Raw genomic sequence first — 15,799 nt, 5'->3', positions numbered from 1 at the left:
TGGCTTAGGCCTGCTCCCCATCCCCCACAGGGAATGAGCAGGTGGACATCCCCTCAGGGGTCCTGGACTCGAGCGGGTGTAGGTCAGGCTGAGGGACACCCCTTCTAGAGCATGAATGTCATATACCAGGCCTCTAGTTATTGTATATAAACTGTGACTTCTGGTGGAAAATCTCTCTTACCCACAGACAGTTTTCTCATTCTACTTTTCTTCCTGCCTTTCTGATGGCCACATCCATGTATGACTTATTCATGTGTAACATCTGATATGCAATTAAAGTAGATCTTATGTAAAGTAATGTTCTAGTTTCAATCTTTTGTAAGTATATTTGCTATTTCCCACTTCTTACAGGTATATCTCAACACCATTATTGATATTCTTACCTGGCTGTTGACCTGACTATTTTGGGAAGGATGCATTTTTCTTAGTTCTTGCAATTTTTGGCATAGTCTTTTCTGACATTTTTAGTTTTCTCTGGTGAGCTTTCTCTTTTAAGGATTTTTTCTCCACATTTTGAATTGATTTCTATTTTTCTTTCATTTTAGTTGAATTCTTAAAATATAATTTTGGTAATTATTTATTCATTTCTCAAGAGGCATTATAAGCATATGCTTTGGAACCAGACTACCTACGTTTATATTTTACCTTATCATTTACTGCCTGAGGGTCCTTGGAAAATTATTTCATCATGTGTCAAGTGTGGGTAATAATGATACCTACCTCTAGGGCTATTGTGAAGACTAAATAATTTAATACATATTAAGTTATCAGAATAATATTTGACACATAGTAAACATTCAGTAAATATGAGTTATTGTTTTTTTCTACAACTAAATAAATTTTTTTATCTTCTATATATCATCATTGCACCTATTTATTTTCAATAAGATAAAGATCAAATTACCTTGAATAAATTATGCTATTTCCACACAATGGAATATTATACAACCATTAAAAAGATGAGACATATCTACATATCCAACCAGAAAAGCTAATAATGATATTTTAGATGGTAATTTTTAGTTCCACATTTATATCAGAATTTAATTTGCAAAAGCTGTATTATATAAAGATGTCTTTCTGTAAACATAAGAAAATATCGGAAAAAGAATATAACTTTGGATGAATGGATGAAGAAGAAATGAACTGTTGAAGTTCCTACTTTATATGATTTTAAAAGTGTGGAATTACGGGAAATACATAAACACACATACACTTTGTACATTTCAATATTTTTGAAACAGTAAAATAAAATTTACTTCTGTATTTGTGTTGGATAGACATGCTAATGAAAGTCTGTACACTTACAGCTTTTAAAAACAGATTTCTAAAAGTAAAGGTAGGAACACTTTTATTTGTCAAGTGAGTCAAGAGACAAAATATTAATACCTTCAATTGTTTCTTTGCATGGATAGGTTAAAAAGAAATATGTTTGTTGGTCATAAGTGTCCACTTGCACACAGGTGTACACAGGTGTGTGTACACCTTTAAATGACTGAGTTACTCTGGAAACTGACAGTAATTCTCATTAGACAAAATGAAGAAAAATAAGGCAAAAAGAATAGGATAGGTAGGAGAAATACATGCACATAAATATATTCCCAAGCAGTGTTTTTTACATTTGAATAATAGTTGCAAAACAGTTAATGAGAAAGTAATCACTAACATGAGTACTCACTGTGTATCAAGCAATGTTCTAAGCAGTTATATTATTATTTACTGTTACATTTGGGTGTATTTATAAGTCCAGAATGTTTATGCAATAGTATATATATTTTCACATTTTTTTGTGATTGAGTATACAACCTTTGATCTATCAGTCTACAATCTTCCTAGAAAAATTCCAACGAGTTCTGTAGTTATTTTTAAAGGTAGATATTTATTTTTTTCATTTCTGATTTTTTTTTAACTTACAAATCCAGTTTTCTGAATAGATACAGGGATGTTCAGATTATCTGTTTCTTCTTTTTTTTTTTTTTTTTTTTTTTTAAATATTTTATTGATTTCAGAGAGGAAGGGAGATATAAAAAAAAAACACCAATGATGAGAGAGAATCATTGATTGACTGCCTACTGGGGATTGAGCCCGTAACCTGGGCATGTGCCCTTGACTGGAATCAAACCCAGACCCTTCAATCCACTAAGCCAAACCGGCTAGGGCATCATTTCTGATTCTTATTTCCCTTGAAAAGTTCTGCTTGCTGCATAAAACCAAGAACCCCAGTCTTCATGATATTTTTGTGGTTAGTTGCTATAAAGCCAGCATTTAAATTTCTCTGGTTCTCTTAGTATCTGGCATCAGGATGAAAATCTTGTCGGGAGGGGAATAGATATGTGGCTCTTGGTCTTGTGCATTTTGTGACAAAGGAATTCCCCTTTCAATCGCCTGTTCCCCTGAAGGCACTGGAGCCTCTGGCTCGGCAGCGCAGTTGGTCTGTGCAGTGTCTGTGACGTCATCAGTGTATGCATAAGCCCTGCTATTGTCTTACTGCTACGGCAGAGCTGGGGATTGCAGTATCCTCTGTGGCTGCTCTCCCAGCCCTGCCTCCGCTGCTACCTAGTCCTGCCTCACCGCATCCCAGAAGAGCCACATTGGCCTGCCTTTCCCTGTTGGATTTCCAAAGCAGCTCTTCGGTTTGGTTTTGGTGCTGTAGGAAACCTTGCTTTGCAGTCACACGGGAGAACACTGAAGCTTGTAAGAGGAGAATCTGGCAGCTGGACACAGCTTGGACTGCATTGTCTGTCTTCATGACCCCTGCTGTGTAGTCTCATCTCTTCACTCTCACACATACACTCTCCTCTGTTTTCTTCCTTCCTTCCTCCCACCCCTTTTCTTCTATTTTTTTTTTTAAAGCAGCCTCTGGAGCCAGCCATGTTTGGCACTGAATCTTCATGTAAGTAAATGGGTCCCACTTACTTGCTGTTTAGAAATCTGCTTGCTGTCATGGTTTCATTGGCTTGGAGTGTATATCACTTTGCCTTAAGTCATTAGCAGTCTTTGTATTTTTGCTCTAATTACAAAGGAATTGGTCTCAGGAAAGGAACTGCCCCTTATCTGGGTTATTCATTCTGAAGCCGGGGATGTCAATGTGGTCAAAAGCAGGCCTTCAGGAGGGAGGGAGGACCGCGGGCTCCAGGCAGCCTCCTTACAGTGTGTTAATTGATAGGATTTAGTCTGTCACTGATCTATTGTTGTGGATTCTGTAATGGTCCTTAAACCTTAATAGAGACAGTGGGAGGATCAGTGATGAAAGTGCTTATTAGGAAAGACAGAAGGGCTTACTCTTTTTTTTTTTTTAATGTAAAAGGATAAAAATGTATCATTATAATTTTTCCTCCATATTTTAAAAAAGAATTATTGGCCTATTATTAAAATATTTTAAAATAGTTTATTGATTTTTAGAGAGAGAGGAAGGGAGAGGGAGAGAGAGAAACATCAATGATGAGAGAGAATCATTGATCGGCTGCCTTCTCCATGCCTCTTACTGCAACCTGGTGTGTGACCTCCTGGTTCACAGGTCGATGCTCAACCCCTAAACCACACCAGCTGGGTGAAATATGCTTTGTTTTTGAAGAAGAATTTTTAAATTTGCACAGTGGCTTCATATCTGTTTTAAAACAGATGCAATGAAATTGCTTTGGTGCAGAAGCAGGCCTTGCACAATGGGCTGGGCTGGACAGCACTTGTAGACAGTTAAAATTGGTTATTTATAAAAGAGTGACCAGTCTAAATAATTTAGGATTATTTAATGCTGGTTGTAGAATGATAGAACTTGTCAGTGCAGTTGTACAGGCTCTGCAGAATATTTGGTTATATCAATAAGCACAGGTGACAGTTAAGAATTCTAAAGAGACTCAACCTGTTGGCTTATAACATGAAATATTGGCAAAACACTTATCTTTGAGAGGAGTAGGGGGTTAGGGCAGAAATTTAAGAAATGAATTTCTCATGAATTTATAATTTGATCTTTCTGATCTCAGGTGAGCAGATTTGTGATTTTATAGAATACTAGTATTTCAAGAGAGCTAATAATCATCAGTTTTTGACTGGCTTTTTTAAAGGGTTGATTATTTTTGCTGTTTCACATGATAGCTTCCCATTTCTGAAATTACCATATTGCCTAACTTAAGGTCAAGATACATTAGCATTGAGATGCAGTATCTCATTCAGCATGTGCCAGTATTATTTTATAATCATTGAAAAGTAGTTTTTGAATTCTCTTTAATGTTAGAATTATTGTTCTGGGGCTAAAAAAATATAATACTTTTTCTCCCACCTTCTAAGTTCTTTTAGCTGGGCTAATGAATTAACAGCCAGATTAATAGGAGGAAATAAAATTTTAATGCATGCTCATGAGGAATTCATATAAGCATGAAAATTCCAGACAGTGAGTTAAAATTGGGTATATATGACATTTTGGATAAAGGAGGAAAAAATTTGGGGCATGGGAACTTAGATTTCAAAAGTGAGAATGGGTGATTTAAAAGTAAATTGAGGAAGATCAGAACACAGATGGCAGGTAATTTTTTTGCTAGGCAACCCAGAAACCATGAGACAGGGGTAATCTAGTAAACAGGCCCCATTTGATGTACTCCCATCCACTATGCTCAATTCAAATGAGGCTGCTAAGGAGAATATCCTAAGATTTCCTTCCTGGAGTAGATCTTTCCCTCTGAATCTCTTAGGCAGGAAAGGGGGGAGGGTCAGATGTTCTTTTGTTCCTTAATAACCAGCTTAAAAATCAGTATGCCAAAAGGCTAAACTGTTGGTCCCCTTCATTGTCATCCCAGGAATAGAAACAGACTATTCAAAGGCAAAGACCTTCCAGTTTCATTTCAGTCATGGGAATTTGTTTATGTTGGAATCTAGGTATGGATGAAATATCGAACCACTAAAGGAAAATTTGTCTTATTTTTTGTGTGTCTGAAATTGTGTGAGGGTCTTGGGGTCCTGATCTGGCCAGGTTTACCCAGCAGACAGCCTTTCTTGATTATCAAACCCGATCTTTTGATAATATCACAATTTGCTATGAGGAAAACTGGTTGCTTTTGGTCTCCATAGCTACCACATTACTAAAAGGCAGAATATTGTTCAGAAGACAGAATGCTGTCATGCTAGTTTTTGGCTTCTTTAAGAGTTCTAATTAGTTCAGAAAGGATCTTCCAAACCATCTGAGATATTTTTACTAAATCTTTAGAATAAATACTTGTTAACTATATTCCCTGCTGTGCTAGATCTTGGAAAGGTCAGTTTTTTCCCTAACAGTCTGATTAATGATTCTTACCCTTGATTTTGGTTGCAGTACTGTACTTGTATTAGATGATTAACTTTTTAAGTTGAGGTATGTTTTACATAAAATAAAATGCGTAAGTCAAAGTGTGCAGCTCTGAATTTTCACCTATTTTCACACTCATGGACCCCACCACTGCCTAGATAAAGCTTCAGAACATTTCTGTCACTCCAGAAAGTTCACTTGTGGCAACTCTTCCCAGTCAACATTACTTACCAGCAACAGGTATTCACTATTCTCACGTCTGTTGTCATAGACTCATGTGTAACTGGCTCTTTTAAATTTTCTTTCTGCTCTTTGCCTATAATAGAAGGAAATGTCAATGTCTTCCATTTTCAAATACTTGATAGTAAGTTGACTTTATATTTCAGACCTTGGAGGTCAGGGATTTGCAGTAGCTTGGGTATCACGTTTTAAAATGTTCTATCTCACTGAAACAGTAGTGCTTGATTTAAACGCCAAAAAGTCCCTCCACCCAACCATCCCTGCCACATAAGGATCCTTAAAAATGACCAAAAATTTTCCCTGGAAGAACAGACTCTTATTCTTCAAAACGAAAGACTTACATAGTTATGGCAACAGAATTAATAAATGCTCTTTCTGCCCAGCTGGAGTGGCTCAGTTTGTTGAGTGTCATCCTGTGCACCAAAAGGTTGCCCGTTCAATTCCCAGTCAGGGCATATATCTGGGTTGTGGGTTTGATTCCTGGGCATGTACGGAAAGCAACCAATAAATAGTTCCCTCTCACATTGATGTTTCTCTCTTAGGTGATGATTAAAGTTAATAATAAAAATAAAAAAGTCCTGTCTGACATAATTTAAAAATTTTATTTATTGATTGATTTTTAGAGAAAGAGAATAAAGGGAGAGGGAAAGAGCGAAACATTGATGGGAAAGCATAACATCCATCAGCTGCCTCCTGCACGCCCCCTAATGGGAATTGAGTTTGAAACCCAGGCTTGTGCCCTGACTGGGAATCGAACCAGCAATCTTCTGGTGCATGGGACTATATCCAACCAGCTGAGCCACAATGGTCAGGGCTGTCTGACATAGTTCTAGTGGATATTTTTTGATACCACTTTAGTGATACAGTGCTAGTCTCATTTTTTCCTGACAATGGATCTGAATCTCCCATAGTTGTGTAGTTTGTCCACAATCTATTTTGGCCCACTTTGAAATGGAAGTGTTCTGTGTTATGTGTAGATTAATCATTACAAAGCAGGAAGTGTGGCTTTTGTAATTCTCTTACCATCTTGATGTATTTCACAGAGTTTTTCCTTTACTGAAATTCCCCATGTCTAAAAATGGGAGTAGTATGTTTGCTCTTCATCTGATTTGAGGAAATGAAATTTTAGTTTCTGTGGTGAGGATAATTTACACTTAAGAAAAAAGTACTATTTGTAAAGTTTTGTTGAGGAGTCATTAAAATGCATATTTCAGATACTTAAATTAATTTAATGATATCTTATAATTAATAAATTAAATTCCACAAAAAATTAAAATATTAATTTCTTAAAATTTTATAAACAGAAGAATTTGATCTTTCATGGAGAATTAAGATGAACTGATTTTGTATTGCTGCCATCCTTCCTATTAAAGCCAGTTATTCTCCAAAGTATAATGATCAGTTATTCAATTAGCATTTATCCAGCTCAGTTCTCCTCTTTCCTCCCCTCCCATGTTTAATTTTTTAGGGCTCAAGGGTGCCATTTAAGATGCACTGTGGTGGGAATTGTGTCCTGGTCTGACACAGTAATGTGTCTTCTAAAGCACCTGCTTTATTAGTTCAGCGAAGAGAGCAACACCTTATCTTCTGAGAAAGGTGCTGCCCCTGAGGAAAATAGTGTCGTTTAATCCCTCCCCCAAGTATTAGTTAGAGAAGTAATACACTTTGAAATATACCTAATGCATCTGTAAAAGGGGGGGAAAAATGACCAAAGTACTAGCAAAGTGGTCATTTTAGTGAGCTTAGTGATGATGGGGACACATGTGTTAGGTTGTCAGTTCTGTTTAGCTCTGGTGTGGCTGGCCCACAAGCCTTCTCTGCCATTTTCTGGATGCACACATCACGTTGGGTAGGGAGCCAGATGCTGGAAAGGATTTGGGGTACATGCAGTGTCCCCCTGTAATTTGTCTTTGATGGGCACCAAAAGATCTGCTGTTGCCTTTCATTTCATTATTGATGAGTGCATTAAGTTGAAAACAGCTTTTCATTTTTAATACTGAGTGTGGTATCATCTTTCCAGGAACAACATAATTATCTCAAATTTTGACCCATTGTATGAGAGATAGTCAAATGAATATATTCCAGTAATATTAGATCACCAAGAAACTGAGTAACTGAGCAGGCATCTTTTCCATGGAGAAACAGATGATTCACGCTCCCTTTCAGGGTCATTCTTGACAACCTATAATAAGGCTAAACTTGGTTCTGTTCTGTTGGTCGTAAATCATTTGAGGTGTTCATTGTAACTGCAGTCATTCAAAAATGGCTGTTCACAACTGGACAACTTCTCAATATCAGTTCTGCTTTTTATTAAATAATTGTATCAGTGACTGCTGTTTTTGCTTAGTATGCTTGACATATAGTATTGTATTTTGTGAGCTTAGTGGTGATGGAGACACGTGTTGGATTGTGTTAGTTTCATGTGAAACTAGGTAATTTTGGAAGAGCAATGTTTTTCTACAACTTTAATCTGGCTGTTAGTATTTAACTGTATTAGAAATTAAACATGTTTATGTTACTTATAGAAAATATACAAATATAAGTACTAGAGGCCTGGTGCAGAAAATTCGTGTACTTGGGGGTCCCTCAGCCTGGTTTGCATTCTCTCGCAGTCCGGGAGCCCTCCGGGGATGCCTGACTGACGGCTCCCCTAGGGATTGGGCCTAAGCCAGCAGTTGGACATCCTTAGCACTGCCATTGCTGCACTCGCCAGCCCTGAGCCCAGCTTCTGTGGGAGTGCACTGAGCACCAGGGGGCAGCTCTTGCATTGAGCATCTGCCCCCTGATGGTCAGTGGATGTCATAGCAACTAGTTCTGCTGTTCAGTCTATTTTATATATTAGCCTTTTATTATATAGGTTACATATAAAAGTCACAAAAAATTTACCTCTAAATATGCACTCAGAGAACTGAATGTAAAAAAAAAAAAATACATGACTTTAGATGAGTAGAATACAACAGATTGCTAAAGTCACAAACATGGAAAAATAATTATAGGTTGTAGAGATTTATGATGGGATATGCCATTCAGAAGCCTGAGAAGCTAAAGTGCATAAAATATTTTTGATTTGTATCACCTATTCTTTCATTCTGTCAGTATAAGTTCTTATGTGAAATTTCCTTTTGGTTTCCTTGCCTATTAATAGTTGATATCATAATTTTAGTATCAAGAGAATATTTTTCAACTAAATAAGAGGAAATTTAATTTTCTGCTGGATATTTATATACTTATTCTGTTAGTCTAGAAATAGAATAATAATACCTAGTGGGTAATTTTACATTTTCAAATTACTTATTTCACTTGAGTATTAGTTTTCCTAATTGTTAATCAGTAGTTTGTTCAGCAGAAATTACACATGACTTTTCAGTAATGTGTTGTTTTCATTGTCACAATGGAGCAGATTCATATCCTGTATAAACTATGGGGAGTCTATGGGGAAAAATTACCATATATGGAAACTTTCCCCAAAGAATCCCCATGGAGTTACACAGGATGTGAATAAGATTCATTGTTATGGATTCTGAGTCAGAAAAGTCATTGATAATGTGTATTTTTAACATTAATAATAGTCACTGCATTAAATTATGTTCAAATATTATTAAACTTTTAATACTAGATCATATGGAATAGAAGAGTATGAAATGTATCTTATTTTTAAAATTATTTTTCAAAGAGCATTGATATCCTTTTTTTCAACAAGTATAAAGCATTCATTAACAAACTTATTAATATGTTTTTAATTAGAAAACATGCATGCTTTGAATTATTTACAAGTCCTGTAATGTAGTTATATTTGCTGTGCTAGAATAATAAATTGTAATATTTTCTTCATAGAAATTTACTTTTATTAAGAATGGATTCAGGTAATTATGAACTGAAAGACAAAGATACAGTTTAATACATGTAGAAATGACAGCAACCACATGCTAGATGCTGTGACTAATTGCAGAACTAGGGGGCTCAGTTCCTTGAATTCAAATTATGGCTCTACCACATTCTACCAGGGTTTGGCCATCTACCACTTAAGATCTTTTGGCCCAAATTGTTGCTTATCCAATGAACTCTTGGTGTTAGGGAAATCTGCCTTTTTGGGTCAACACATTTGCACCAGGAGGGAGCTTTTCAAGGGTCATCTGTGGAGAGTGGACAGACCCCAGCAGGGGGAAAGACTGGCTGAGAAAGGGAAACTTCGCTTGGATCCTTGAAGGGATACAGGAGGAGATCTGAAGGAAAGCGACTGCATAAACTGATGAAGTGAGTCAGGGTTGGCAAGCTCCCAGTGAATTTCTTACTACCAGTTGTCTCTGTGACAGGCATCACTAATTGCTCAGAGTACACCTGTAGGATTGGGTTAAGCCACCAAAGGTAGAAATGTTTTCTACCTAAAACACTTTATCTGTGCAAATGTTTTCCATATTAGTGTGAATAATACTCACAGAAATAAATATTTAAATAAAATTGCAAACACTTACTGAATTAAGAAAAATATTAGGAATCTTAAGTGTTTCAATGACAACTGTTTAGATGTGAAATAAACACACTATTCTGTGTTACACTGTGGTTCTCAGTAATGTCAATGGGTTAATAATTCAAGCTAACATTGATCTCTTTTGAATGAAATTGAAGGCATATCCCTAGAGTGTAACACAGTACCTAATATATACTAAACACTCATTTTTCTCAAAGTTGAAACTGCTGTGGTTTAAGGTAGTATGATGCATGGGATTTTCAGGAGACTAATACTCAGTTCAATTAAATTTTCCAGGCACTTACCAGTGAATAACTCTTACCTGTCACCTGTTGGAGCAGGAGCAGGTGACACGAACACAATTGCTGTGGATTTTTATTACCAAGTCCCAATGTGTTAGAGTTAAACTGCTATACACTGATACTTTGCTACATACTGACAAGTTGTAGTTCATCATTTAAGATTATTAAGTAAAAATAATGAGATATTCTAATACCAGTTTATTTGTAGTATAAAAAGTGAGAATTGTTTTTTCACCAATCTTTTAGGAATTGGGAAAATTATTTTCTATTGCTCTGTGAGAATTTCTGAGTATTAAGACTTAGGATTATGAACCTATTTTGGTGCATACTGAGCCTAATTAGAATGCATGTAGATTATTATAGAAAATCACAGTGATTCCATTAGAGTGTTATTTATCACTTCTTTCATAATTGGCTGCTTCTACCACTTAAGATCTTAAATACCTAGGTTTGCAGGAGGCTTTGGTAGGGTTGGTTTGGTGATATGCATGGAAAGTCCAAGCTTAGGCTTGACTCAGAAATTTGGAATTTTGTATCTGAAACATTCTTAGATTAATTTTAGTATAATGGTATTTAGTTATATATAAAAATATATATAACAATCCACCCCAAAACATAGAGGCTTAAGTGTTTATTATTATTATACTAGAGGCCCGGTGCACGAAATTTATGCACAGGTGGTGTCCCTAGGCCTGGCCGGCAATTAGGGCCGATCAGGTTCCCTGCCTCCCTGCCTCTCCACCTCCCTGCCTCCCTGCCTCCTCCTTCCATTGCTACCTGTCTGCTGCCACTGTGCAGGGCCTCCCCACCAACCCCCCTTTTTCCTTCCCTCACTGCCTGCGTGCTGCCACCGTGTGGTTCCCTGCCTCTCCTTCCTCCCACCTCCCCTCTCCTCAATCCCTCGCAGCCTGCATCTGCTGCCACCCACCCCCGGTTCCCCATCCCAGCCCAGGTCCTGGCCCCAACAAGTGATCGGGACCTGCCAGCCAGGTGGAGGGATTGGGAGGTTGGCCGTTAGGCTCACTGGGGCCTGCTGGCCAGGGGGGGGGGGGGGGAGAGTGTGGGAGGGACCCTGGGTGAAGGGAGCCAGCCCTTGGCCCCCCTGGGAAAGGGGCCATATCTGCCACACCTATCTCTGGTTCCCCAGCCCAGCTGACTGGGGGAGGGACCAGGAGGTTGGTTGGCAGGCCCTATTGGCGATCAGTGTCTGCAGGCTGGGGGAAGTGAGTGTCTGCCCCTGGTGGTCAGTGCACGTCATAGCGACTGGTTGTTCCAGTCATTCTGTTGTAACAGTTGTTTAGGCTTTTATATATATAGCTTTCCCAGTTTTATGGGTTGACTGGACCCACTGGTAGGGTTTTCAATGCAGTTGCAGTCAGATTTTGTTGGGGCTTCAGTCATCCAGATGCTCACCTGAGCTAGAGGTCCCAGATAACTCTCTCTCAGGGATATTAGTTGAGGCTGACTATTAGGACTCAGCTTGGGTTGTGGGCAGGAATGCCTGTATTTGGCTACTCTATGTGGTTCAAGCTTCTGACAGCATGGTGCTTGATTCTCAGAAGAAGCATCCCACTGATCATGACAGAGTCCTATGACCTAGTCTTGGAAGTCTCAGAAGTCACTGCCCCCATATTACATAGGCCAAGCTAGTTCCTAAGCTGATTCCAAATTCAAAGGGAAGAGAATTAGATGCCTTCTGATGAGGGAGTGATAAGGTTACATTGCAGAACAAGTAGGATGGAAAATATTGTAGTGGTCATTTTAAATATATAGTTTCCTATAAGCGGTTTTCAAATTCTATTTCATGAAGTTGGTGCTGTGGGTATTCTCTAAATCAGGGGTCTGTAAACTTTTTCTGTAAAGGCTCAGATGGTGAATATTTTAGACTTTGTGGACCATACAGTTATTTTTATAACTACTCAACTCTGCTATTGTAGCACAAAATCAGCCAAAGACAAATGAGTGTGGCTGTGTTCCAATAAAACTTTATTTATGCACACAGAGAAACTTGGATTTTATATAATTTTCACATGTCAAAAATATTCTCTTTTTTCCCAACCATTTGAAAATGTAAAAAAAAATAAAAAAAATAAAAAAAAAATCCTTGATCAAGGATCATACAAAACCAGGTGATAGGTATGCTTTTTGGCCCATGGGCCTTAGTTTGCTGATATCTATTCTTAATATTTGATTTCAATTTCATTTTTAATTACTAAGAAACTAAAACAAAGAAAAACAGATACATTCACATTAAAATAATTTAGATATATTTAGTACTTACCGATACTTGAACGTATGTCTTCATTAGTTGACTTTATTATTAAATGTTATAAATTTGAACTTATAAATGTATGTCTATTTTATATATTGGGCTGCTATGTAATGTTTTGTTTGAAACTTATAAGAATTGTTATGAGGTTATTTGAGCCAAACTGATGACAATTGCTGAGAAGCAAAATCTCAACATATTGAGAAAATGCTCCAGAAAATGGCAGTTTTACTACTTATTTTATACATTAGAATCAAAGGGTAAGACAAAAGGGAATTACATTAAATTTATTGGTGATAAATTAGGGAAATAGGAGAAAGCAAAGGGATAATGGGTGGTGGGGGAAGGGGATGATCCCTGGGATTGGATAAGAAGTAAAACTGATAGCCTGACTGGGGTGGCTCAGAGGTTAATTATCAACCCATGAACCAAAAGGTCACCGGTTCCATCAGGGCACATGGCTGATCCCGAGTCGGGGTTGTGCAGGAGGCAGTTTGGATCAGGCCTAACCTGGCAATCAGACATTCCTCTCACAATCTGGGACTGCTGGCTCCTAATCGCTCATCTGCCTGCCTGCCTGATTGCCCCTAATCGCTTCTTCCTGCCAGCCTGATCACCCCCTAAACATTCCCCTGCTAGCCTGATCAATCCCCTGCTGGCCTGATTGACCCAACTGCCCTCCCCTGCAGCCCTGGTCCATCCCAAATGTCACCCTCAACTGCCCTCCCCTACTGGCCTAGTTGCCCCCAACTGCCCTCCCCTGCAGGTCTTGCTGCGCCTGCTGCCCCAGGGCTGAGGGGACTGGGCACCGCCATCTTGTCGCTGTGGGCACTGACATCTCTTAGGGCGTGGCAGTCAGCTAGCATATTCCTCCTCATTGCCTGTGGGTGCTGCTGTCTTTGTGATGTCATGAGAGTCTATTAGCACATTCCCTTTATTAGATAGGATGGTTTTCATGAATTTTGGCAAATGTATGCATGTGTATAACCATCATTATCATTACACTCAATAGAACATTTCCATCATCTCAAAAAAAATTTTCTTATGCCATTTTACAGTCAATCTCCATGTCTCTAGAATTTTATATAAATGAGATTATTGCCAGAGAAATTAGTGGGTTCAATTCCTTCAACACTAGTAGGAGTGGGATGGCTCTTGCAATATCTTCAGAAAAAGAATTTTCTAAGACTCACGTGGGAGAGTGAATGTTTTTTAATCAGTGTGGAAACATATTTCTTGGATTGTAAAGTCCCATGCCCCTTAACCCAGTCCTGAAAAAGGTACAGCTGGGCATCCAGCAGCGCCAGAAGTGGGGCCAGTGTCCAGAGACTTCATCCCATGGTGGAGCTGAGCCCAGTTCAGCTCAGTTCAGTCCATCAGTCCATTGTGTGGGTTCCACATGGCCATGAGCCATGAGGGACCGGGGAGCATGCCCCCTGCCACAGGAGTCAGGCGCACGCAGCAAGAGAGCGCTGAGAGTGCTCCTTTGTCCAGGAGTGAAATACTCCGTGCCCTTGCCGTGGCCATGCCTGTTCCGGACACTGACTTGTTCCCAGGTGTGACAGACACATAGGCACCTTCCCACGGCACCCAGACCTTATTGGGCACGTGCCCATTGTCCAGTCCTTCCCCCAGCCATCTGCTGAATAGACCTGGAGAATGTTAACTGCAGTTTCCTGGCAAAGCTGTATCAATGGCATTCCTGCATTATCTATTCTTCCCTTAACTCCTTTCCTGTTGAGTAATAACCAAGTTATTATAATTATATCAGGAGCATACAATGTATACTACTTTTGTTTATGATTTCTTTTGTTCAGCATATTTTTAACCATGTTGTGGTGGCTGTGGTATTAGTTCTTTTTATTACTGAGTAGCAGAAATACCATTATTGATGTTATTTGCCCATTTATGTTGCGTTGTTTCCTATTTTTCAGTTTAAAGCTGCTATGTTTATTTACATATAATTCTCTGTGTGAACATATGTTTTCATTTCTCTTGGTTGAAGATCTAGAAATGCAATTTTTGAGAAACTAACTGCCAAACTGTTTTCCAAAATGGTTAAACATTTTTACATTCTCATCAGCAATTTATGGGAGTCAATTGTCTTATACCCCTGGCAACACTTGGTATTGTCAGTCTATTATATTTAACTTTGTATAATTTAGTGGTTATGTATTTGTATATTGTAATTTTAATTTGTATTTCCCTATTCTAAAAATGTTTAACATGTAAACTATCATTGAAAAAAAAGGGGATGAATAACAATATAAGTGTTAAGGCAGATGACTGCCATAAGTGTACTTTCTTACTGTCAACATTTGAATCCAAAGAACATCATATTCACATTTTTTGAGCTTTTTAAATATTTGAGCTTCCAATATTTATTTATTTTGTGTTCTTACAGATTATAATTTTCAAAATACAGTTACACCATGCACTAAAAAAAGGAAAAAGGTGTTGAACATCTTTTCATGTGCTCGTTAGCCATCAGTATATCTTCATTGATAAAGTGTCTGTTCAGATACTTGCCCATTTTTAAAACTGGATGGTTTGTCTCATTATTGAATTTTGAGATTTCTTATATATTTTGATATATTCTTTTTTATATATCTCTATTGGCAATGTTTTCTTACAGTTTGTAGCTTTTCATTTTCTTTATGATGTTGAATGTTGTATTGATTTTCAATTTGTATCCTGTGTAAGAAATTTTTGCCTACCTTAAAGTCACAAAGATTTTCCCTTGTATTTTCTCTCAAATGTTTCTTTGTCCATTTTATTAAAATGTTTATTTCTAATTTATCTTTATTGTTGAAAGTATTACAGATGTCTGTCCTCTCTCCCCCCACCATTACTCTCCTCCTCCTCACTTCTGCTCCCTCTCCAGGCCTTCACTGCACCATTGTCTGTGTCCATGGGTTATGCATATATGCATGTAAGTCCTTTGGTTAATTTTTCCCCGTCTCCCAATCAAATATCCATCGACATTTTTATTTCTTAAGGCTAGGGTGAGAGCAATTTTTAAAACACAAAACTATTGATATTTCAAACCTTTTGCTGTACATCTAAAATAAACGATTATTTCCTTAACATACCAGAGTTCATTTTCATTATAGAAATCTTGAATAATAAAAATAATGTAAAAAGGGAGAGAGAAGAAATTGAAGTTTCTATGCTGGGGAGCCAGATAGATTTGTGATTGAATGTTGATTCTGCCTTTTATTGGGCAAATGATCTCTGGTAATTTT

At 37.8% G+C, this 15,799-nt stretch overlaps 1 protein-coding gene across 13 annotated transcripts in view; it reads left to right on the top strand.

Moving 5' to 3' along the window:
- The window catches only part of ST7 (suppression of tumorigenicity 7), a 227,770-nt gene that overhangs the window by 44,050 nt on the left and 167,921 nt on the right, over positions 1-15,799 (top strand). Inside the window, exon 1 of one of the 13 annotated variants that reach the window (XM_084896972.1) lies at positions 2,509-2,893. The exons of the other annotated variants lie outside the window; for them this stretch is intronic. Within the exon in view, the coding sequence (XP_084753098.1) occupies positions 2,872-2,893 (22 nt within the window). The 5' untranslated portion in view covers positions 2,509-2,871. Of the gene's footprint in view, positions 1-2,508; positions 2,894-15,799 lie in introns of those variants that run through there. 13 annotated transcript variants of the gene reach the window in all.

Source organism: Pipistrellus hanaki, assembly GCF_964339955.1.
Source record: "Pipistrellus hanaki genome assembly, chromosome: 10".
NCBI classification, from domain to species: Eukaryota; Metazoa; Chordata; class Mammalia; order Chiroptera; family Vespertilionidae; genus Pipistrellus; species Pipistrellus hanaki.
The sequence above is the reverse complement of the archived record's forward strand: the minus strand, read 5'-3'. Positions and strand labels throughout refer to the sequence as shown.